This window comes from Pelobates fuscus, chromosome 2 (genome assembly GCF_036172605.1).
Source record: "Pelobates fuscus isolate aPelFus1 chromosome 2, aPelFus1.pri, whole genome shotgun sequence".
In the NCBI taxonomy this organism is placed as follows: domain Eukaryota; kingdom Metazoa; phylum Chordata; class Amphibia; order Anura; family Pelobatidae; genus Pelobates; species Pelobates fuscus.
Genome location: NC_086318.1, coordinates 446,536,885 through 446,564,036, shown reverse-complemented (window position 1 = coordinate 446,564,036; position 27,152 = coordinate 446,536,885). Strand labels below are relative to the sequence as shown.

General features: G+C 51.2%; 1 protein-coding gene across 1 annotated transcript; it reads right to left on the bottom strand.

Moving 5' to 3' along the window:
• SLC35B2 (solute carrier family 35 member B2) lies at positions 1–26,548 on the bottom strand. The gene is made up of 4 exons (XM_063441564.1): positions 26,422–26,548; positions 2,489–2,682; positions 1,295–1,446; positions 1–1,205 (listed from the first exon to the last, which is right to left on the bottom strand). The coding sequence occupies exons 1-4, from the start codon at positions 26,430–26,432 to the stop codon at positions 270–272; spliced, it is 1,293 nt and encodes a 430-aa protein (XP_063297634.1). The 5' UTR covers positions 26,433–26,548; the 3' UTR covers positions 1–269.
• Between the last annotated feature and the right edge of the window lie 604 nt (positions 26,549–27,152).

The following is a 27,152-nucleotide window of genomic DNA, read 5'->3' as shown; positions in this document are numbered from 1 at the left end:
CAAGAGGAAAAGTACCATTTAATATCAGAGTACATCCTGTGCATGAATAAAAAATAATCACAAATAGAATTTCAATAGACAACATCCTTGGATATCAGGCTATTCTAATTTGTCGCTCTAAAGAGTCCCTTGTGACAATCTATGGCCTGAAAATACAGTGGAATTCAAAAAGCACCACATTGCTAAAAGAAAAGTAATAAAAATAAAGAGACGTCCGAGTGTTTAATCCTGCACTCTCTCCCAGCCAAGTCCCCACAGTCTCGCTATGTTCACACTTTCTGCACCACTGGGGTGTCGATGGCTTTCTTCCCCTTTCTTCTCATTCTGCCTCGGGCGTAAACTCGCAGGAAAAGTGCAAGGAATACAACAGCCACCCCCACTGAGCCCACCGCAGTAACGGGATGACCATAGAGTAGACAGGATAGTAGAATGGCCAGAGCCTGGCGCAGAGTCATGATTATGGTGAAAACTGCAGCTCCAAACTTGCTGATTGTGTAAAAAATGAAGAGTTGGCCAAACGCTGAGCAGATGGAAAGCAATGATGCATGGAATGCGAAATCGGGGTGTCGTACCATGAAATGGATGGCTTCCAGCAAGGCCCCCTGTTCCAGCAGAGAGAACACTGTAAATAGACAGGAGAAGAGGTTCACCCCAAACATCATTTGTACAGAGGACATCTTGTACGCGAAGAGGGAGTCTTGCCAGTTAGAGGTGAAGCTGTCAAAGGCTATATATCCGGTCAGGATGACCACGCCGGAGAATGTGGTGACACTTGTTGCCCGCTCACTTCCCCCGTTGGACAATAAGAACATGCTGACACCCACAGAAATGAGGACTGCCGTCAGGTACTCCCAGTACTCGTAGCTCTTGTGAAAGACTACCTTTCCCATCAGCATGACTGGGATCACCTTGGAAGCTTTCGCCAAAACCTGAGTGGGAAAACTGATAAATTTGAGAGCCTCATACTGACACCAGCTGCTGAGAATGTTGGAGAGAGATGCAAAAGAGTATTTATACATGGGGGCACCATGGCGTGGCTGCTTGGTGACAGCACAGTAGATTCCGGCCACCGTTAGTGCCAAGATTCGGTTCATGAAAACCAGAAACTGAGAGTCTCGAAAACGCTCACCTACTTTTCCAACTTCTGTACTGTAAGTACGGGTCATAACTCGTTCTTGCAAAACACCCCAGGTCAGATAAGAAACCTAGGAAGCAGAAAAGACACGCGTTGAAGGTCTGTAACAAGTCATTCTTACTGCTGTAATAAAGATTAATACATTATCGGTAAGCTCACCTGGAGCCCAGCAGCACAGAAAATGAGCTTGCAGGCCTGTTGTGTAGTGGAGCTTTGGGCATCAGTCTGCGTGCTGGAAATGTGTTCCTCTGGGACCTTAGCTTCATTCCCAAAAACACAGGATTTCACCACAGGAAAGCAAAGCCCGCGACCTAGCAAATATGGAGCAATTACTTTAAATGAACAAATGACAATTACGGGAAGAATGACACTGTTCTGGAAAGGTTATAAGGAGACCCTAGCACACACAGGCAGAGACAGATAGCACAGAAATTGAAGAGAGAGAAAAAAAAAAAGACAAACAAAAATTCTGGAGCCTAGATTAACACAGCTGGCACACAAACATATGGGGGAATAAATGGCACAGAGGTTACGGAAGAGAAATAAGGATAAGCTGAAATTCATCGACTTTGAAAGGAGATAAGTATTTATTGATCTGTGTCTAGATTTTTTTTATTTGGGGGGGGTGGGGTATGGGGCACAGAGGATCTGGAAGTGGGTAAGGAGGGGACTGGCACAGAGGATCTGGAAGTGGGTAAGGAGGGCTGGCACAGAGGATCTGGAAGTGGGTAAGGAAGGACTGGCAGAGAGGATCTGGAAGTGGGTAAGAGGGGGGCTGGCACAGGATCTGGAAGTGGGTAAGGAAGGACTGGCACAGAGGGTAAGGAAGTGGGTAAGGGGACTGGCACAGAGGGTAAGGAAGTGGGTAAGGGGGGCTGGCACAGAGGATCTGGAAGTGGGTAAGGGGGCTGGCACAGAGGATCTGGAAGTGGGTAAGGGGGCTGGCACAGAGGATCTAGAAGTGGGTATGGAAGGGCTGGCACAGAAGATCTGGAAGTGAGTAAGAGGGGACTGGCACAGAGGATCTGGAAGTGGGTAAGGGGGGCACAGATGATCTGGAAGTGGGTAAGGAAGGACTGGCACAGAGGATCTGGAAGTGGGTAAGGGGGGCACAGAGGATCTGGAAGTGGGTAAGGGGGCTGGCACAGAGGATCTAGAAGTGGGTAAGGGAGGCTGGCACAGAGGATCTAGAAGTGGGTAAGGGAGGCTGGCTCAGAGATTAAGGAAAGTGAGACTGATGTATATAATAAGATATAAGAGAGATGCTGGCAGTGAGAGTGCAAGGTTCTGGAGAATAGATGGATACACCACGTGAGACAGGCAGATTTATTGCACAGGGATCTCATTCCTTACCAGTTTCCAGATAATTTTTGCTCTTGAAGTATCTGATGATCAGAAATCCTGGTACCACTATGGTCGCATAACCGCCAATATTCACCAGAAAGCGCAAAAGCCAGAAATCCCCCCATGGATCCTGCGCTTCTGCCGCCGGGGGAGGCTCCTCGGCACAGACCCCAAAAATACCAACAAGGAGCAGAAGCAGTGAGCTTGAGGGAGAGAAATCAAGTGTTAACCACATACTGAGTGTCCGTCCACCATAAACACATAGGAGACCACAGATATACACACTAAACAATCCAAGCAGCTTCCAAGCACAGCAAGCAGATACACGCACAGCAAGCAGATACACGCACAGCAAGCAGATACACGCACAGCAAGCAGATACACGCACAGCAAGCAGATACACGCACAGCAAGCAGATACACGCACAGCAAGCAGATACACGCACAGCAGGCAGATACACGCACAGCAGGCAGATACACGCACAGCAGGCAGATACACGCACAGCAGGCAGATACACGCACAGCAGGCAGATACACGCACAGCAGGCAGATACACGCACAGCAGGCAGATACACGCACAGCAAGCAGATACACGCACAGCAAGCAGATACACGCACAGCAAGCAGATACACGCACAGCAAGCAGATACACGCACAGCAAGCAGATACACGCACAGCAAGCAGATACACGCACAGCAAGCAGATACACGCACAGCAAGCAGATACACGCACAGCAAGCAGATACACGCACAGCAAGCAGATACACGCACAGCAAGCAGATACACGCACAGCAAGCAGATACACGCACAGCAAGCAGATACACGCACAGCAAGCAGATACACGCACAGCAGGCAGATACACGCACAGCAGGCAGATACACGCACAGCAGGCAGATACACGCACAGCAAGCAGATACACGCACAGCAAGCAGATACACGCACAGCAAGCAGATACACGCACAGCAAGCAGATACACGCACAGCAAGCAGATACACGCACAGCAAGCAGATACACGCACAGCAAGCAGATACACGCACAGCAAGCAGATACACGCACAGCAAGCAGATACACGCACAGCAAGCAGATACACGCACAGCAAGCAGATACACGCACAGCAAGCAGATACACGCACAGCAAGCAGATACACGCACAGCAAGCAGATACACGCACAGCAAGCAGATACACGCACAGCAAGCAGATACACGCACAGCAAGCAGATACACGCACAGCAAGCAGATACACGCACAGCAAGCAGATACACGCACAGCAAGCAGATACACGCACAGCAAGCAGATACACGCACAGCAAGCAGATACACGCACAGCAAGCAGATACACGCACAGCAAGCAGATACACGCACAGCAAGCAGATACACGCACAGCAAGCAGATACACGCACAGCAGGCAGATACACGCACAGCAGGCAGATACACGCACAGCAGGCAGATACACGCACAGCAAGCAGATACACGCACAGCAAGCAGATACACGCACAGCAGGCAGATACACGCACAGCAGGCAGATACACGCACAGCAGGCAGATACACGCACAGCAGGCAGATACACGCACAGCAAGCAGATACACGCACAGCAAGCAGATACACGCACAGCAAGCAGATACACGCACAGCAAGCAGATACACGCACAGCAAGCAGATACACGCACAGCAAGCAGATACACGCACAGCAAGCAGATACACGCACAGCAAGCAGATACACGCACAGCAAGCAGATACACGCACAGCAAGCAGATACACGCACAGCAAGAAGATACACGCACAGCAAGCAGATACACGCACAGCAAGCAGATACACGCACAGCAAGCAGATACACGCACAGCAAGCAGATACACGCACAGCAAGCAGATACACGCACAGCAAGCAGATACACGCACAGCAAGCAGATACACGCACAGCAAGCAGATACACGCACAGCAAGCAGATACACGCACAGCAAGCAGATACACGCACAGCGAGCAGATACACGCACAGCGAGCAGATACACGCACAGCGAGCAGATACACGCACAGCGAGCAGATACACGCACAGCGAGCGAGCGGCTTCCAGATACACGCACAGCAAGCAGATACACGCACAGCGAGCAGATACACGCACAGCAAGCAGATACACGCACAGCAAGCAGATACACGCACAGCAAGCAGATACACGCACAGCAAGCAGATACACGCACAGCAAGCAGATACACGCACAGCGAGCAGATACACGCACAGCAAGCAGATACACGCACAGCAAGCAGATACACGCACAGCGAGCGAGCGGCTTCCAGATACACGTGCAGCAGGCAGATACGCACAGCGAGCAGATACACGCACAGCAGGCAGATACACACAGCAAGCAGATACACGCACAGCAAGCAGATACACGCACAGCGAGCAGATACACGCACAGCGAGCAGATACACGCACAGCGAGCAGATACACGCACAGCGAGCAGATACACGCACAGCGAGCAGATACACGCACAGCGAGCAGATACACGCACAGCGAGCAGATACACGCACAGCGAGCAGATACACGCACAGCGAGCAGATACACGCACAGCAAGCAGATACACGCACAGCAAGCAGATACACGCACAGCAAGCAGATACACGCACAGCAAGCAGATACACGCACAGCAAGCAGATACACGCACAGCAAGCAGATACACGCACAGCAAGCAGATACACGCACAGCAAGCAGATACACGCACAGCAAGCAGATACACGCACAGCAAGCAGATACACGCACAGCAGGCAGATACACGCACAGCAGGCAGATACACGCACAGCAAGCAGATACACGCACAGCAAGCAGATACACGCACAGCAGGCAGATACACGCACAGCAGGCAGATACACGCACAGCAGGCAGATACACGCACAGCAAGCAGATACACGCACAGCAAGCAGATACACGCACAGCAAGCAGATACACGCACAGCAAGCAGATACACGCACAGCAAGCAGATACACGCACAGCAAGCAGATACACGCACAGCAAGCAGATACACGCACAGCAAGCAGATACACGCACAGCAAGCAGATACACGCACAGCAAGCAGATACACGCACAGCAAGCAGATACACGCACAGCAAGCAGATACACGCACAGCAAGCAGATACACGCACAGCAAGCAGATACACGCACAGCAAGCAGATACACGCACAGCAAGCAGATACACGCACAGCAAGCAGATACACGCACAGCAAGCAGATACACGCACAGCAAGCAGATACACGCACAGCAAGCAGATACACGCACAGCAGGCAGATACACGCACAGCAGGCAGATACACGCACAGCAGGCAGATACACGCACAGCAAGCAGATACACGCACAGCAAGCAGATACACGCACAGCAAGCAGATACACGCACAGCAAGCAGATACACGCACAGCAAGCAGATACACGCACAGCAAGCAGATACACGCACAGCAAGCAGATACACGCACAGCAAGCAGATACACGCACAGCAAGCAGATACACGCACAGCAAGCAGATACACGCACAGCAAGCAGATACACGCACAGCAAGCAGATACACGCACAGCAAGCAGATACACGCACAGCAAGCAGATACACGCACAGCAAGCAGATACACGCACAGCAGGCAGATACACGCACAGCAGGCAGATACACGCACAGCAAGCAGATACACGCACAGCAAGCAGATACACGCACAGCAGGCAGATACACGCACAGCAGGCAGATACACGCACAGCAGGCAGATACACGCACAGCAGGCAGATACACGCACAGCAAGCAGATACACGCACAGCAAGCAGATACACGCACAGCAAGCAGATACACGCACAGCAAGCAGATACACGCACAGCAAGCAGATACACGCACAGCAAGCAGATACACGCACAGCAAGCAGATACACGCACAGCAAGCAGATACACGCACAGCAAGCAGATACACGCACAGCAAGCAGATACACGCACAGCAAGCAGATACACGCACAGCAAGCAGATACACGCACAGCAAGCAGATACACGCACAGCAAGCAGATACACGCACAGCAAGCAGATACACGCACAGCAGGCAGATACACGCACAGCAGGCAGATACACGCACAGCAGGCAGATACACGCACAGCAGGCAGATACACGCACAGCAGGCAGATACACGCACAGCAAGCAGATACACGCACAGCAAGCAGATACACGCACAGCAAGCAGATACACGCACAGCAAGCAGATACACGCACAGCAAGCAGATACACGCACAGCAAGCAGATACACGCACAGCAAGCAGATACACGCACAGCAAGCAGATACACGCACAGCAAGCAGATACACGCACAGCAAGCAGATACACGCACAGCAAGCAGATACACGCACAGCAAGCAGATACACGCACAGCAAGCAGATACACGCACAGCAAGCAGATACACGCACAGCAAGCAGATACACGCACAGCAAGCAGATACACGCACAGCAAGCAGATACACGCACAGCAAGCAGATACACGCACAGCAAGCAGATACACGCACAGCAAGCAGATACACGCACAGCAAGCAGATACACGCACAGCAAGCAGATACACGCACAGCAAGCAGATACACGCACAGCAAGCAGATACACGCACAGCAAGCAGATACACGCACAGCAGGCAGATACACGCACAGCAGGCAGATACACGCACAGCAAGCAGATACACGCACAGCAAGCAGATACACGCACAGCAAGCAGATACACGCACAGCAGGCAGATACACGCACAGCAGGCAGATACACGCACAGCAGGCAGATACACGCACAGCAGGCAGATACACGCACAGCAAGCAGATACACGCACAGCAAGCAGATACACGCACAGCAAGCAGATACACGCACAGCAAGCAGATACACGCACAGCAAGCAGATACACGCACAGCAAGCAGATACACGCACAGCAAGCAGATACACGCACAGCAAGCAGATACACGCACAGCAAGCAGATACACGCACAGCAAGCAGATACACGCACAGCAAGCAGATACACGCACAGCAAGCAGATACACGCACAGCAAGCAGATACACGCACAGCAAGCAGATACACGCACAGCAAGCAGATACACGCACAGCAAGCAGATAGACGCACAGCAAGCAGATAGACGCACAGCAAGCAGATACACGCACAGCAAGCAGATACACGCACAGCGAGCAGATACACGCACAGCGAGCAGATACACGCACAGCGAGCAGATACACGCACAGCGAGCAGATACACGCACAGCGAGCAGATACACGCACAGCGAGCAGATACACGCACAGCGAGCAGATACACGCACAGCGAGCAGATACACGCACAGCGAGCGAGCGGCTTCCAGATACACGCACAGCAAGCAGATACACGCACAGCGAGCAGATACACGCACAGCAAGCAGATACACGCACAGCAAGCAGATACACGCACAGCAAGCAGATACACGCACAGCGAGCAGATACACGCACAGCAAGCAGATACACGCACAGCAAGCAGATACACGCACAGCGAGCGAGCGGCTTCCAGATACACGTGCAGCAGGCAGATACGCACAGCGAGCAGATACACGCACAGCAGGCAGATACACACAGCAAGCAGATACACGCACAGCAAGCAGATACACGCACAGCGAGCAGATACACGCACAGCGAGCAGATACACGCACAGCGAGCAGATACACGCACAGCGAGCAGATACACGCACAGCGAGCAGATACACGCACAGCGAGCAGATACACGCACAGCGAGCAGATACACGCACAGCGAGCAGATACACGCACAGCGAGCAGATACACGCACAGCAAGCAGATACACGCACAGCAAGCAGATACACGCACAGCAAGCAGATACACGCACAGCAAGCAGATACACGCACAGCAAGCAGATACACGCACAGCAAGCAGATACACGCACAGCAAGCAGATACACGCACAGCAAGCAGATACACGCACAGCAAGCAGATACACGCACAGCAAGCAGATACACGCACAGCAAGCAGATACACGCACAGCAAGCAGATACACGCACAGCAAGCAGATACACGCACAGCAAGCAGATACACGCACAGCAAGCAGATACACGCACAGCAAGCAGATACACGCACAGCAAGCAGATACACGCACAGCAAGCAGATACACGCACAGCAAGCAGATACACGCACAGCAAGCAGATACACGCACAGCAAGCAGATACACGCACAGCAGGCAGATACACGCACAGCGAGCAGATACACGCACAGCGAGCAGATACACGCACAGCGAGCAGATACACGCACAGCGAGCGAGCGGCTTCCAGATACACGCACAGCAAGCAGATACACGCACAGCGAGCAGATACACGCACAGCAAGCAGATACACGCACAGCAAGCAGATACACGCACAGCAAGCAGATACACGCACAGCAAGCAGATACACGCACAGCGAGCAGATACACGCACAGCAAGCAGATACACGCACAGCAAGCAGATACACGCACAGCAAGCAGATACACGCACAGCGAGCGAGCGGCTTCCAGATACACGCACAGCAAGCAGATACACGCACAGCAAGCAGATACACGCACAGCAAGCAGATACACGCACAGCAAGCAGATACACGCACAGCAAGCAGATACACGCACAGCAGGCAGATACACGCACAGCGAGCAGATACACGCACAGCGAGCAGATACACGCACAGCGAGCAGATACACGCACAGCGAGCGAGCGGCTTCCAGATACACGCACAGCAAGCAGATACACGCACAGCGAGCAGATACACGCACAGCGAGCAGATACACGCACAGCGAGCAGATACACGCACAGCGAGCAGATACACGCACAGCAAGCAGATACACGCACAGCAAGCAGATACACGCACAGCAAGCAGATACACGCACAGCAAGCAGATACACGCACAGCAAGCAGATACACGCACAGCAAGCAGATACACGCACAGCAAGCAGATACACGCACAGCAAGCAGATACACGCACAGCAAGCAGATACACGCACAGCAAGCAGATACACGCACAGCAAGCAGATACACGCACAGCAAGCAGATACACGCACAGCAAGCAGATACACGCACAGCAAGCAGATACACGCACAGCAGGCAGATACACGCACAGCAGGCAGATACACGCACAGCAAGCAGATACACGCACAGCAAGCAGATACACGCACAGCAGGCAGATACACGCACAGCAGGCAGATACACGCACAGCAGGCAGATACACGCACAGCAGGCAGATACACGCACAGCAGGCAGATACACGCACAGCAAGCAGATACACGCACAGCAAGCAGATACACGCACAGCAAGCAGATACACGCACAGCAAGCAGATACACGCACAGCAAGCAGATACACGCACAGCAAGCAGATACACGCACAGCAAGCAGATACACGCACAGCAAGCAGATACACGCACAGCAAGCAGATACACGCACAGCAAGCAGATACACGCACAGCAAGCAGATACACGCACAGCAGGCAGATACACGCACAGCGAGCAGATACACGCACAGCGAGCAGATACACGCACAGCGAGCAGATACACGCACAGCGAGCGAGCGGCTTCCAGATACACGCACAGCAAGCAGATACACGCACAGCGAGCAGATACACGCACAGCAAGCAGATACACGCACAGCAAGCAGATACACGCACAGCAAGCAGATACACGCACAGCAAGCAGATACACGCACAGCGAGCAGATACACGCACAGCAAGCAGATACACGCACAGCAAGCAGATACACGCACAGCAAGCAGATACACGCACAGCGAGCGAGCGGCTTCCAGATACACGTGCAGCAGGCAGATACGCACAGCGAGCAGATACACGCACAGCAGGCAGATACACACAGCAAGCAGATACACGCACAGCAAGCAGATACACGCACAGCGAGCAGATACACGCACAGCGAGCAGATACACGCACAGCGAGCAGATACACGCACAGCGAGCAGATACACGCACAGCGAGCAGATACACGCACAGCGAGCAGATACACGCACAGCGAGCAGATACACGCACAGCGAGCAGATACACGCACAGCGAGCAGATACACGCACAGCGAGCAGATACACGCACAGCGAGCAGATACACGCACAGCGAGCAGATACACGCACAGCGAGCAGATACACGCACAGCGAGCAGATACACGCACAGCAAGCAGATACACGCACAGCAAGCAGATACACGCACAGCGAGCAGATACACGCACAGCGAGCAGATACACGCACAGCGAGCAGATACACGCACAGCGAGCAGATACACGCACAGCGAGCAGATACACGCACAGCGAGCAGATACACGCACAGCGAGCAGATACACGCACAGCGAGCAGATACACGCACAGCGAGCAGATACACGCACAGCGAGCAGATACACGCACAGCGAGCAGATACACGCACAGCGAGCAGATACACGCACAGCGAGCAGATACACGCACAGCGAGCAGATACACGCACAGCGAGCAGATACACGCACAGCGAGCAGATACACGCACAGCGAGCAGATACACGCACAGCGAGCAGATACACGCACAGCGAGCAGATACACGCACAGCGAGCAGATACACGCACAGCGAGCAGATACACGCACAGCGAGCAGATACACGCACAGCGAGCAGATACACGCACAGCGAGCAGATACACGCACAGCAAGCAGATACACGCACAGCAAGCAGATACACGCACAGCAAGCAGATACACGCACAGCGAGCAGATACACGCACAGCAAGCAGATACACGCACAGCAAGCAGATACACGCACAGCAAGCAGATACACGCACAGCAAGCAGATACACGCACAGCAAGCAGATACACGCACAGCAGGCAGATACACGCACAGCAAGCAGATACACGCACAGCGAGCGAGCGGCTTCCAGATACACGCGCAGCAGGCAGATACGCACAGCGAGCAGATACGCACAGCAGGCAGATACACGCACAGCAGGCAGATACACGCACAGCAGGCAGATACACGCACAGCAGGCAGATACACGCACAGCAGGCAGATACACGCACAGCGAGCAAGCGGCTTCCAGATACACACAATTTAATGGGGCACTATATATTAATAATAAAGTGAACACATAGCAGCTGTAAAGGCACTATTTACATTTAAATACCAGAGTGTGAAAGAATTGATGGTGTCAGTGTGCCAGACACACACTAAAAGCTCACTGACAGATCCAAGTAAAATAACCAGAGCCCAGTCCTATGAGCCAAGGCTGCGATTCTCAATATCAACTAAACCAGGAGTTCTGGAGTGAATCTAGTCACATAACATGTATTACATTGAGTGTACAACGGGGGAGCTGCGGTGAATGTGAAGTTAGAGATTTATTTATTGTTACAGTCGCCCTTAGATTCCAGAAAGAGGGGGAGACATAGTACAGGTGCCTTTTACACACAGGGCAGGTGACACTGGAACAATGGAGAATAGGGGGGCCCCACAAGGTAGGGTTCCAGCTGGCAAAGCTCTACGTCTAGCGTAGAGGAACTTGGAGCAATCTACAGAAATGCTGTTTGTTTCTATGGTGACAGCTCCAGATTTGGTTTGCTCTCAATGTATGTCACTGGTGGTAACCCTGCGTACACTACACACACGCTGCTGTCAGAGATACAGAACAGCAAGTCACTTAAAGGGAGGGCGACGCAGTGGCGGATCCAGAGCCTGATCTCGGGAGGGGCACTTGTAGATTATTTAAAAAAAATAATCCTAGCACAATAACCACTACAGCTCAGTGTAGTAGTTATGGTGCCAGTAGTGCCAGGATCCCACCCCGGAGTAAGTAGTCATACCGTTTAAGAACAGTTTGACAACTTACCTGGGGTCTGCTGGGATATAGGGCATAGGAGAAGTGGTGTGTGTTAGGGGTGAAGTGTGTGTGAAAGGTGCAGTGTGTGTGTGAGCGGTGAAGTGAGTGTGAGTGCGTAAGGGTGGCAGTGTGTGTGTTAGGGGGCAGTGTGTGTATGGGGGCACTGTATGTCTGTGTGGGGCAGTGTGTGTATGGGGGGCACTGTATGTATGTGTGGGGCAGTGTGTGTATGGGGGCACGGTGTGTATGGGGGGGTCGTGTGTGTGTGTTTGGGGCAATGTGTGTATGGGGGGGCAGCAGGGTGTGTAGGGCACTGTGTGTGTATAGGTGTGCAGTGTGTGCGGGGCAGTATGTGTGTGGGGCAGTGTGTATGGGGACAGTGTTTGTGGGACAGTGTTGTATGGGGACAGTGTTTGTGGGACAGTGTTGTATGGGGACAGTGTTTGTGGGACAGTGTGTGTATGGAGGCAGTGTTTGTGGGGCAGTGTGTGTATGGGGGCAGTGTGTGTATGGGGACAGTGTGTATATGGGGACAGTGTGTATATGGGGGCAGTGTGTATATGGGGGCAGTGTGTATATGGGGGCAGTGTGTATATGGGGGCAGTGTGTATATGGGGGCAGTGTTTGTGTGTATGGGGGCAGTGTTTGTGTGTATGGGGGCAGTGTTTGTGTGTATGGGGGCAGTGTTTGTGTGTATGGGGGCAGTGTTTGTGTGTATGGGGGCAGTGTTTGTGTGTATGGGGGCAGTGTTTGTGTGTATGGGGGCAGTGTTTGTGTGTATGGGGGCAGTGTTTGTGTGTATGGGGGCAGTGTTTGTGTGTATGGGGGCAGTGTTTGTGTGTATGGGGGCAGTGTTTGTGTGTATGGGGGCAGTGTTTGTGTGTATGGGGGCAGTGTTTGTGTGTATGGGGGCAGTGTTTGTGTGTATGGGGGCAGTGTTTGTGTGTATGGGGGCAGTGTTTGTGTGTATGGGGGCAGTGTTTGTGTGTATGGGGGCAGTGTTTGTGTGTATGGGGGCAGTGTTTGTGTGTATGGGGGCAGTGTTTGTGTGTATGGGGGCAGTGTTTGTGTGTATGGGGGCAGTGTTTGTGTGTATGGGGGCAGTGTTTGTGTGTATGGGGGCAGTGTGTGTGGGGTCAGTGTGTGTAGTGTGTGTATGGGGTCAGTGTGTGTATGGGGTCAGTGTGTGTAGTGTGTGTATGGGGTCAGTGTGTGTATGGGGTCAGTGTGTGTAGTGTGTGTATGGGGTCAGTGTGTGTATGGGGTCAGTGTGTGTAGTGTGTGTATGGGGTCAGTGTGTGTATGGGGTCAGTGTGTGTAGTGTGTGTATGGGGTCAGTGTGTGCATGGGGTCAGTGTGTGCATGGGGTCAGTGTGTGTAGTGTGTGTATGGGGTCAGTGTGTGCATGGGGTCAGTGTGTGTATGGGGTCAGTGTGTGTAGTGTGTGTATGGGGTCAGTGTGTGCATGGGGTCAGTGTGTGCATGGGGTCAGTGTGTGTAGTGTGTGTATGGGGTCAGTGTGTGTATGGGGTCAGTGTGTGTAGTGTGTGCATGGGGTCAGTGTGTGTAGTGTGTGTATGGGGTCAGTGTGTGTATGGGGTCAGTGTATGTTGGGCAGTGTGTATGGGGCAGTGTTTGTGGGGCAGTGTGTGTATGGGGACAGTGTGTGTATGGGGACAGTGTGTGTATGGGGTCAGTGTGTGTATGGGGTCAGTGTGTGTAGTGTGTGTATGGTGTCAGTGTGTGTATGGGGTCAGTGTGTGTATGGGGTCAGTGTGTGTAGTGTGTGTATGGGGTCAGTGTGTGCATGGGGTCAGTGTGTGTAGTGTGTGTATGGAGTCAGTGTGTGCATGGGGTCAGTGTGTGTAGTGTGTGTATGGGGTCAGTGTGTGCATGGGGTCAGTGTGTGTAGTGTGTGTATGGGGTCAGTGTGTGCATGGGGTCAGTGTGTGTAGTGTGTGTATGGGGTCAGTGTGTGCATGGGGTCAGTGTGTGTAGTGTGTGTATGGGGTCAGTGTGTGCATGGGGTCAGTGTGTGTAGTGTGTGTATGGGGTCAGTGTGTGCATGGGGTCAGTGTGTGTATGGGGTCAGTGTGTGTAGTGTGTGTATGGGGTCAGTGTGTGTATGGGGTCAGTGTGTGTATGGGGTCAGTGTGTGTAGTGTGTGCATGGGGTCAGTGTGTGTAGTGTGTGTATGGGGTCAGTGTGTGTAGTGTGTGTATGGGGTCAGTGTGTGTATGGGGGCAGTGTGTGTATGGGGTCAGTGTGTGTATGGGGTCAGTGTGTGTATGGGGTCAGTGTGTGTATGGGGTCAGTGTGTGTATGGGGTCAGTGTGTGTATGGGGTCAGTGTGTGTATGGGGGCAGTGTGTGTATGGGGGCAGTGTGTGTATGGGGGCAGTGTGTGTATGGGGGCAGTGTGTGTATGGGGTCAGTGTGTGTATGGGGTCAGTGTGTGTATGGGGTCAGTGTGTGTATGGGGTCAGTGTGTGTATGGGGTCAGTGTGTGTATGGGGTCAGTGTGTGTATGGGGTCAGTGTGTGTATGGGGTCAGTGTGTGTATGGGGTCAGTGTGTGTATGGGGTCAGTGTGTGTATGGGGTCAGTGTGTGTATGGGGTCAGTGTGTGTATGGGGTCAGTGTGTGTAGTGTGTGTATGGGGTCAGTGTGTGTATGGGGTCAGTGTGTGTATGGGGTCAGTGTGTGTATGGGGTCAGTGTGTGTATGGGGTCAGTGTGTGTATGGGGTCAGTGTGTGTAGTGTGTGTATGGGGTCAGTGTGTGTATGGGGGAGGGGAGGAGGGAAGGGAGGCTTTTTAATAAAAAAAAATGTATTTAATGAAATATATTTATGCCCCCCCTCCCTTCTTACCTTTATTGAGGAGGAGGGGGGACATTTCTGGATCCCTGGTGGTCCCAGTGGGGAATCCCTGGTGGTCCCAGTGGTAGGAGTGAACTCTAGCCCGCGCTCCAGGGTTAGAGTTCACTCTCACGAGATTTGGAGCGTTGCCGTGGTAACCGCGGCAACGCTCCAAATCTCGCGAGAGGAGGACCCGGAGGAGCTGCTGGTAACAGCTCCCGGGTCCTCTCTCCCTCCCCTGCCGGTCGGCTGTCAGTAATGTGCCTGCGGACCGGGGAGGGAGATCACTGATCTCCCTCCCGGTCTGCAGGCACAATGCAGGGCTGGCACTTGGGCAATGTCAGCCCTGCATTAGCCGGCAGGGGAGAATCTCGGGGGGGGCAATTGCACCGTTGCCCCCCCCCTGGATCCGCCAATGGGGCGACGTGGTGCGAGCTCAGTGCCAATGGACTATGGAAACATAGTGGAGGGACAGGGCTGATGTGTAACCAGAGACGGTACCAACAAGATGGAAATGAACTGGGTCGTCACTTCCATTCTTCACCCCAGGATTCAGGCGCATGCACGTGAGAGTCCGTTCCCTGTCACTGGATTGATTTTATTACTGCAAGAAGATCAATATGACGATTACCTGCCAATATTGCTGGATTAGACAGAATTAAATAATGTAAATATCATTAACGTTCTGACACCAGGAGTACCCAGGCACGGTTCTACAGAAACGAAGCAAAACAGTTTGACCTGTTACCTGGATCCGCTAGCGCCAGGTCTCCTGGGAAGCCAGGTTTCACGACATTCGGCTTAATGTCAACCCTGCTGCTGGAGAGAGCATCAGCTGACTGCCCTCAGCCAATGACTGATATTCCATAAATTTGCACAGAATTGACACTAGCTAGCCCCAAACTCTTGCTGGTGCTGGCTGATGACGTCCCAATGATCCGGCAGCAGAAGGGTCAAACTCTGTATGTGCAGCGTTTCACAGACTCCAGGGACCATGAACACTTCAAATCAGTGAGGTGGTCATGGTGGCTGGATTAATCCTTTAATAATAACTACTTGCTGAACCCAAGAACAATGTTGACGCAGAGCAAACCCATCCACACGCAATACGCAGAGCAAACCCATCCACACGCAATACGCGGAGCAAACCCATCCACACGCAATACGCAGCGCAAACCCATCCACACGCAATACGCAGCGCAAACCCATCCACACGCAATACGCAGAGCAACCCATCCACACGCAATACGCAGAGCAAACCCATCCACACGCAATACGCAGAGCAAACCCATCCACACGCAATACGCAGAGCAAACCCATCCACACGCAATACGCAGAGCAAACCCATCCACACGCAATACACAGAGCAAACCCATCCACACGCAATACGCAGTGCAAACCCATCCACACGCAATACGCAGAGCAAACCCATCCACACGCAATACGCAGAGCAAACCCATCCACACGCAATACGCAGAGCAAACCCATCCACACGCAATACGCAGAGCAAACCCATCCACACGCAATACGCGGAGCAAACCCATCCACACGCAATACGTGGAGCAAACCCATCCACACGCAATACGCGGAGCAAACCCATCCACACGCAATACGCAGAGCAAACCCATCCACACGCAATACGCAGCGCAAACCCATCCACACGCAATACGCAGCGCAAACCCATCCACACGCAATACACACAGCAAACGACAGAGCAGGGGAGGGTGGTGTACAGTAACTGCTTTGAGAAATATGGAGGATGATGTTAGCTTGTTAATGACGTTATGGGTCAGGGATTGGCAACCTTCGGCACCACAGATGTTGTGGACTACAATTCCCTTGATGCCTTGCTAGCATTATGACTGTTATGGAAGCCGAAGGTTGCCTACCCCTGTTATAGGTCAATCAGGGCCCGTTTTCGGTCACTCTGTTCTGGATCCGATTACGGGATATGCCAGTCTCAGTGAAAGCATTAGAAAGCTGCACAGGATTTTAGATTTGAGTGAGTGATTGGGGCTGCAATCACTGAAAGATCATTCCACTTGTAGAAACATAACATTTAAGACACCCATTTAAAGTGTCATAGGATTCCATTAGGAGGAAGAATGAATGAAGTGTATAGTACTGTCCATGACGCCATCACAGCTCCTGTCAAATAATGAGTTCATTGTACCTTTAAGGTGTCTCAGCCGACATGCCGCGAGAGAGACACACACACCTTGTGTGTAAGGAAGAGAGGGCAACTGTGGAAGCATGTCTTTCTAATATGAAGTAGGTCCAATAAAAGAGAGACCGTTGAATACGTCAATACTCGGTGAAGGAATATTAAACATTAATCTGTCAGTATTCTATAAATTTAATTATTTTGTAAATGTATTAGCAGAACCGCTTACAAAACATAACTGAAAGGAAGTCACAAGCTATAACAGTTTTTATGTAACAGGATGCGCTTAAAGGGACACTCCAGGCACCCAGACCACTTCTGCCCATTGGAGTGGTCTGGGTGCCAACTCCCACTACCCTTAACCCTGCAAGTGTAATTATTGCAGTTTTTTTTAAACTGCAATAATTACCTTGCAGGGTTAAGTCCTCCCCTAGTGGCTGTCTATTAGACAGCCACTAGAGGGAACTTCCTGGTCCCTAGCACAGGTTTTCTGTGCTAGAGCGTCGCTGGACGTCCTCACGCTGTGTGAGGACCTCCAGCGTCGCTCTATTCCCTATAGGGAAACATTGAAATTCATTTTCAATGCTTTCCTATGGGGTGCGCTAATGCGCATGCGCGGCATTGCCGCGCATGCGCATTAGGTCTCCTCGGCCGGCGGGCGAGATCAGTCTCGCCCACCGGCCAACGTAAGCAGAAGGAGGAGCGGCAGGGGAGGAGGAAGCAGCGACGTGGTACCTGTCGCTGCCTCTGGTAAGTCACTGAAGGGGTTTTCACCCCTTCAGCAACTGGGGATTGGGGGGTGGGAGGGAGAGGGACCCTCCAGTGCCAGGAAAACGGATCGTTTTCCTGGCACTGGAGTTTCCCTTTAAGCACAATGTACATGTGATATTTGGTTGGAATGATTAGAAGATTTTGGGAAGCAAAGAGTGTGTGTCTGGTTAATACGCTTCCATAAATCTTCCCTGAATATTCAGCTGACAATCGAGGGTTGGAGAATAGTGACCAGAGGGACCGAGTCACAAAAGTAGCAGATTTACCTTTCACTCGGGTTATCTTTGATATATATCTATATGAGGATCCGTCGTAGAAACATAGAATTTGACGGCAGATAAGAACCATTCGGCCCATCTAGTCTGCCCAATTTTCTAAATACTTTCATTAGTCCCTGGCCTTATCTTATAGTTAGGATAGCCTTATGCCTATCCCACGCATGCTTAAACTCCTTTACTGTGTTAACCTCTACCACTTCAGCTGGAAGGCTATTCCATGCATCCACTACCCTCTCAGTAAAGTAATACTTCCTGATATTATTTTTAAACCTTTGTCCCTCTAATTTAAGACGATGTCCTCTTGTTGTGGTAGTTTTTCTTCTTTTAAATATAGTCTCCTCCTTTACTGTGTTGATTCCCTTTATGTATGTCCCGGTGTGTTTTATGATGCACACACCCCGTATACCTACAAATATAAAACCAACGCCCTAACAGTCAAATCACGACATTAGAACTCAACCCTGCGCACAAACCCACACTATTATATTACAGCACTCTCGTTAATGTTTTACCTTATAGAGCAATCTGTCAGATATAACACCCAGACAGACAGCTGCCGGTCCGTGAATTGCCTGTCTCATATTATGTGTGCTTCCCCATCTTTTCGTGTCCTCTGCCGCTCCTCGTTCGAGAGTGTTCCCACAAAGTGAATTCATTCACCTCCCGAACGGGGACTACCCCAATACCCGATTTAGATAGTTCGTTTAGAACCTTCACACTTTGCAACATACTGTCAAACCGCAAGGGAAACAATTAATAAGCACTCCTCTAGCTAGCCGCCATTCGTACAGATAAACGCCAGCCAGGGGGAGCATTTGTGGATTGTTCCCTGACTCGTACGTATCGCGAATGAGGACCTCCCCAGTGCCCCATTAGAACGTTCACACCAATTAATCAGAACGTTCGCACCTGCAAAATACGTATGAAACAGCAAGGGAAGTAATAAACGAATGCTCCCCTGGGTGGACGCCATTTCGTACAAACGAATGCTGTTGCCATCCAGGGGGAGCATTTGCGTCCCAAAAGGAGATGCTTCCCTAGCCGGGTTTCACACAGAGACCCCGCGAGCAAAGTGAGGGTCCCTGAGATTGGTGTGGGCACTGGCGAGCTTTGAGGTGCCCGCTGGAACAAAGAGACCTGCTCTTTTCCCACGGGCTGGCACTCTATGCCTGGGAGACAAATGGATGGTCCCTTTTTCCTGCGCTTGAACTCCCAGGTACAGAGGCTCATGGGATGAAGACCCCTCAGTGACGCTCTGCGCGAGAACGCGCTCGGTGAAACGAGGACGCGTTCAGTGAAACATACTCTCACCACGCAGTGTAATGGGCTCAGGTAACGATCCACATACTGTATGAGGACACACACTCTCACCCCCTCTTCATATCTCGTGTCCCCCCCCGCACTGTGAGCCTGTATTTTCTACTAATATATACAGGAGACATGCTCTTGGAATCTTCACCTCTATTGGCTGTAAGCTCTTGGGATCAGGGTCCTATGAATGGTTTATTCATTGTACAGCACTGCAGCTAATGTTGGGGCTTGTATTCCAGCCTGAATCTGGAAGAGGGTGCAGGCAGCTAGCTGAATGGCCCCAGCAGGATTAATGTCGTCCCGGGACAATGCAGAGTCTGTTTTCAGCGTTCAGGGTCAGGGAATAGAAGGAGGATTGAGTGCAGGGAGAGGGGAGGAGGGAAAGGTAGAGAGGGGCTTTATTCAGCAGGCACAGAGAGGACGTGTCAGACAGGACTGAGGTGTAAAATGTTGAACAGAGAATGAAGGTTTTCTCCTCAGTGAAGGACACTGAATGGTAGTTAAAGAGTTACACTGGGACTGATTTAACCCCAAAACTTACATACAAATAAACCATGAAGGACCTCCAACACCCTTTGCAGGTGTTATGTCTTACTTAGCTGATTAGAGTGGGACACTGTGAGCCTGGAATATTGCACCTTTTCACAATATTCTAATTTACTGAGATTGTGGATTTGGGGTTTTCATGAGCTGTAAGCCATAATCATCGCACTTATGACAAATCACGGCTTGAACTATCTTGCTTTGCATGTAATGCGTTTATCTCGTATATTAGCTTCCCCTTTTACGTTGCATTACTGAAATAAATTAACTTTTGCACGATATTCTAATTTTTCGATTATCACCTGTATTTACAGTTACATAGCTGAAAAGAGACTTGCGTCCATCAAGTTCAGCCTCTCTCACGAAATTGTATCTCTTGATCCAAAAGAAGGCAAAAAACCCAGTCTGAAGTGCTTCCAATTTTGCAAAAAAAATGTAAACATCTGTAATTTATTAACATCTGTATGGACTCTGACAAAACCACCTCTTCAGGCAGAGAATTACATATCCTTATTGCTCTTAGTGTAAAATAACCTTTTCTTTGCCTTAGATGAAATCTCCTTTCTTCCAGCCTAAATGTGTGACCTCGTGTCCTATGTATAGCCCTGTTTATGGATAGATTTCCAGATAAAGGTTTGTACTGGCCCCGAATATATTTGTATAATGTTATCATAACCCCTCTCAGGCGCCGTTTTTCTAAACTAAAGAGATTTTAAAGGACCGCTAAAGTGTCAGCAAAACAAACTTGTTTTCCTTGCACTATGCAGTGCTTAGGTCCCCCACCACCCTTGTGGGCCCCTCCCGCTGGGCTGAAGGGGTTAAAACCCCTTCAGCCACTTACCTTTCTCCAGCGCTGGGCTCCCTCTGTGCTGGGAAACTCTCCTCCTGCTGACGTCAGCGCCGAATACTTTCCTATGAACGTCAGCGTCTTCTCACTGTGACAGCCACTAGAGGCTGGTTAATCCTCAGTGTAAACATAGAAACTGCTATGTGTACAGCTGCAGGGTTAAAACTAGAGGGGACCTGGCACCCAGACCACTTCATTGAGCTGAAGTGGTCTGGGTGCCTATAGTGGTCCTTTCTTCGTAACTAAAATGCTCCATTCCTTTTATCAATTTTGTAGCTCGTCTCTGCGCCGTTTCTAGTGCCATGATATCCTTCTTTAGAACAGGTGCCCAAAGTTGCCCAGCATATTCAAGGTGTGGTCGTATCAGTGATTTATAAAGAGGCAAAATTTAATTCCCGAGAATTTATGCCCCTATTTATACATGACAAAACCTTACTGGCCTTAGCCACTGCAGATTGACATTGCATATTGCTGCCTATTTGTTGTCTATAACAATTCCCAAATCCTTCTCGTGTGTGGTTATCCCTAATTCACTACCATTTAGGGTGTAAGTTGCTTGAGCATTCTTAATCCCAAAGTGCATAACTTTGCATTTCTCTACGTTAAATTCCATCTGCCATTTTAGTGCCCAGTCCCCCAATCTATCCAAATTCCTCTGCAGCAAGGCAATATCCTGCTCACATTTTATTACTTTACAAAGTTATGTTTTCTCTGCAAACACTGATACATGGCTTTCAATGCCCATTTCAAGATCATTTATAAATATGTTAAATAGAAGCAGTCCCAAAACAGAACCCTGAGGGACACCACTTACCACTTTTGTCCAGCCTGAAAATGTACCATTAATGACAACTCGTTGTACTCTATCCTTAAGCTAATGTTCTACCCAAGAACAAGAATAATCATCTAGACCAATTTAGTTTGTATACACACACACACACACACGCCAGTAATTAAAGGAACACTATAGTCACCTAAATTACTTTAGCTAAATAAAGCAGTTTTGGTGTATAGATCATTCCCCTGCAATTTCACTGCTCAATTCACTGTCATTTAGGAGTTAAATCACTTTGTTTCTGTTTATGCAGCCCTAGCCACACCTCCCCTGGCTATGATTGACAGAGCCTGCATGAAAAAAACAAAAAACTGGTTTCACTTTCAATCAGATGTAATTTACCTCAATCTGTAAATTGAACTTTAATCACATACAGGAGGCTCTTGCAGGGTCTAGCAAGCTATTAACATAGCAGGGGATATGAAAATCTTAATTAAACAGAACTTGCAATAAAGAAAGCCTAAATAGGGCTCTCTTTACAGGAAGTGTTTATGGAAGGCTGTGCAAGTCACATGCAGGGAGGTGTGACTAGGGTTCATAAACAAAGAGATTTAACTCCTAAATGGCAGAGGATTGAGCAGTGAGGCAGCAGGGGCATGTTCTATACACCAAAACTGCTTCATTAAGCTAAAGTTGTTCAGGTGACTATAGTGTCCCTTTAAAATCTCATATTAACCCATTCCGTGCCAGTCGCCGATAGATCCAGCTCATTAACCCATTCCCTGCCAGTCACCGTTAGATCCTCATTAACCCATTCCATGCCAGTCACCGATAGATCCCCATTAACCCATTCCCTGCCAGTCACCGATAGATCACCATTAACCCATTCCCTGCCAGTCACGATAGATCCCCATTAACCCATTCCCTGCCAGTCACCGATAGATCCCCATTAACCCATTCCCTGCCAGTCACCGATAGATCCCCATTAACCCATTCCCTGCCAGTCACCGATAGATCCCCATTAACCCATTCCCTGCCAGTCACCGATAGATCCCCATTAACCCATTCCCTGCCAGTCACCGATAGATCCCCATTAACCCATTCCCTGCCAGTCACCGATAGATCCCCATTAACCCATTCCCTGCCAGTCACCGATAGATCCCCCATTAGGTGCCAGTCACCGATAGATCCCCCATTAGGTGCCAGTCACCGATAGATCCCCATTAACCCATTCCCTGCCAGTCACCGATAGATCCCCATTAACCCATTCCCTGCCAGTCACCGATAGATCCCCATTAACCCATTCCCTGCCAGTCACCGATAGATCCCCCATTAGGTGCCAGTCACCGATAGATCCCCCATTAACCCATTCCCTGCCAGTCACCGATAGATCCCCCATTAACCCATTAGGTGCCAGTCACCGATAGATCCCCATTAACCCATTCCCTGCCAGTCACCGATAGATCCCCCATTAACCCATTAGGTGCCAGTCACCGATAGATCCCCATTAACCCATTCCCTGCCAGTCACCGATAGATCCCCCATTAACCCATTCCCTGCCAGTCACCGATAGATCCCCATTAACCCATTCCCTGCCAGTCACCGATAGATCCCCATTAACCCATTCCCTGCCAGTCACCGATAGATCCCCATTAACCCATTCCCTGCCAGTCACCGATAGATCCCCATTAACCCATTCCCTGCCAGTCACCGATAGATCCCCATTAACCCATTCCCTGCCAGTCACCGATAGATCCCCATTAACCCATTCCCTGCCAGTCACCGATAGATCCCCATTAACCCATTCCCTGCCAGTCACCGATAGATCCCCATTAACCCATTCCCTGCCAGTCACCGATAGATCCCCGTTAACCCATTCCCTGCCAGTCACCGATAGATCCCCCATTAGGTGCCAGTCACCGATAGATCCCCCATTAACCCATTCCCTGCCAGTCACCGATAGATCCCCATTAACCCATTCCCTGCCAGTCACCGATAGATCCCCATTAACCCATTCCCTGCCAGTCACCGATAGATCCCCATTAACCCATTCCCTGCCAGTCACCGATAGATCCCCCATTAGGTGCCAGTCACCGATAGATCCCCCATTAACCCATTCCCTGCCAGTCACCGATAGATCCCCATTAACCCATTCCCTGCCAGTCACCGATAGATCCTCATTAACCCATTCCGTGCGAGTCAACGACAGATCCCCATTAACCATTCCCTGCCAGTCACCGATAGATCCCCATTATCCCATTCCCTGCCAGTCACCGATAGATCCCCATTAACCCATTCCCTGCCAGTCACTGATAGATCCCCATTAACCCATTCCCTGCCAGTCACCGATAGATCCCCATTAACCCATTCCCTGCCAGTCACCGATAGATCCCCATTAACCCATTCCCTGCCAGTCACCGATAGATCCCCCATTAGGTGCCAGTCACCGATAGATCCCCCATTAACCCATTCCCTGCCAGTCACCGATAGATCCCCATTAACCCATTCCCTGCCAGTCACCGATAGATCCTCATTAACCCATTCCGTGCGAGTCAACGACAGATCCCCATTAACCATTCCCTGCCAGTCACCGATAGATCCCCATTATCCCATTCCCTGCCAGTCACCGATAGATCCCCATTAACCCATTCCCTGCCAGTCACCGATAGATCCCCCATTAGGTGCCAGTCACCGATAGATCCCCATTAACCCATTCCCTGCCAGTCACCGATAGATCCCCATTAACCCATTAGGTGCCAGTCACCGATAGATCCCCATCAACCCATTCCCTGCCAGTCACCGATAGATCCCCATCAACCCATTCCCTGCCAGTCACCGATAGATCCCCATCAACCCATTCCCTGCCAGTCACCGATAGATCCCCATTAACCCATTCCCTGCCAGTCACCGATAGATCCCCATTATCCCATTCCCTGCCAGTCACCGATAGATCCCCATTAACCCATTCCCTGCCAGTCACCGATAGATCCCCCATTAGGTGCCAGTCACCGATAGATCCCCATTAACCCATTCCCTGCCAGTCACCGATAGATCCCCATTAACCCATTCCCTGCCAGTCACCGATAGATCCCCATTAACCCATTCCCTGCCAGTCACCGATAGATCCCCATTAACCCATTCCCTGCCAGTCACCGATAGATCCCCATTAACCCATTCCCTGCCAGTCACCGATAGATCCCCCATTAGGTGCAAGTCACCGATAGATCCCCATTAACCCATTCCCTGCCAGTCACCGATAGATCCCCATCAACCCATTCCCTGCCAGTCACCGATAGATCCCCATCAACCCATTCCCTGCCAGTCACCGATAGATCCCCATCAACCCATTCCCTGCCAGTCACCGATAGATCCCCATCAACCCATTCCCTGCCAGTCACCGATAGATCCCCATTAACCCATTCCCTGCCAGTCACCGATAGATCCCCATTATCCCATTCCCTGCCAGTCACCGATAGATCCCCATTATCCCATTCCGTGCCAGTCACCGATAGATCCCCATTAACCCATTCCCTGCCAGTCACCGATAGATCCCCATTAACCCATTCCCTGCCAGTCACCGATAGATCCCCCATTAGGTGCCAGTCACCGATAGATCCCCATTAACCCATTCCCTGCCAGTCACCGATAGATCCCCATTAACCCATTCCCTGCCAGTCACCGATAGATCCCCCATTAACCCATTCCCTGCCAGTCACCGATAGATCCCCATTAACCCATTCCCTGCCAGTCACCGATAGATCCCCATTAACCCATTCCCTGCCAGTCACCGATAGATCCCCATTAACCCATTCCCTGCCAGTCACCGATAGATCCCCATTAACCCATTAGGTGCCAGTCACCGATAGATCCCCATTAACCCATTCCCTGCCAGTCACCGATAGATCCCCATTAACCCATTCCCTGCCAGTCACCGATAGATCCCCCATTAACCCATTCCCTGCCAGTCACCGATAGATCCCCATTAACCCATTCCCTGCCAGTCACCGATAGATCCCCATTAACCCATTAGGTGCCAGTCACCGATAGATCCCCATTAACCCATTCCCTGCCAGTCACCGATAGATCCCCATTAACCCATTCCCTGCCAGTCACCGATAGATCCCCCATTAACCCATTCCCTGCCAGTCACCGATAGATCCCCATTAACCCATTCCCTGCCAGTCACCGATAGATCCCCATTAACCCATTCCCTGCCAGTCACCGATAGATCCCCATTAACCCATTAGGTGCCAGTCACCGATAGATCCCCATTAACCCATTCCCTGCCAGTCACCGATAGATCCCCATTAACCCATTCCCTGCCAGTCACCGATAGATCCCCCATTAACCCATTCCCTGCCAGTCACCGATAGATCCCCATTAACCCATTCCCTGCCAGTCACCGATCGATCCCCATTAACCCATTAGGTGCCAGTCACCGATAGATCCCCATTAACCCATTCCCTGCCAGTCACCGATAGATCCCCATTAACCCATTCCCTGCCAGTCACCGATAGATCCCCATTAACCCATTAGGTGCCAGTCACCGATAGATCCCCATTAACCCATTAGGTGCCAGGCTCTGGTTGTGTCTGTCTTTGTTAATAAAGTTGGATTCACTCACCGGCTCCTCATTCTGGATAATGACGGGAGAGCGAGTCTCCCTCACAGCCAGAGGCCACTCACACTCACAGGGGCCACTCACTGCCGACTGCTTCACTGAGTGAGAAACCAACAATGAGAATCCGGCCGAACCAGCGGGACCCGAGCGCTCGGAGTGAGAACAGCGACACCTGCCGGCCGGAGACACTCACTGCATCCAAACACAGCGACACCTGGCGGCCGGAGAGACTCACTGCATCCAAACACAGCGACACCTGCCGGCCGGAGAGACTCACTGCATCCAAACACAGCGACACCTGCCGGCCGGAGAGACTCACTGCATCCAAACACAGCGACACCTGCCGGCCGGAGAGACTCACTGCATCCAAACACAGCGACACCTGCCGGCCGGAGAGACTCACTGCATCCAAACACAGCGACACCTGCCGGCCGGAGAGACTCACTGCATCCAAACACAGCGACACCTGCCGGCCGGAGAGACTCACTGCATCCAAACACAGCGACACCTGCCGGCCGGAGAGACTCACTGCATCCAAACACAGCGACACCTGCCGGCCGGAGAGACTCACTGCATCCAAACACAGCGACAACTGCCGGCCGGAGACACTCACTGCATCCAAACACAGCGACACCTGCCGGCCGGAGACACTCACTGCATCCAAACACAGCGACACCTGGCGGCCGGAGACACTCACTGCATCCAAACACAGCGACACCTGCCGGCCGGAGACA

Coding starts and splice junctions, on each gene's coding strand:
- SLC35B2 (XM_063441564.1), bottom strand. Junction 1,447..2,488: donor CAAAAATTATCTGGAAACTG/GTAAGGAATGAG, acceptor CATATTTGCTAG/GTCGCGGGCTTTGCTTTCCT. Junction 1,206..1,294: donor TCTGTGCTGCTGGGCTCCAG/GTGAGCTTACCG, acceptor TCTGCTTCCTAG/GTTTCTTATCTGACCTGGGG.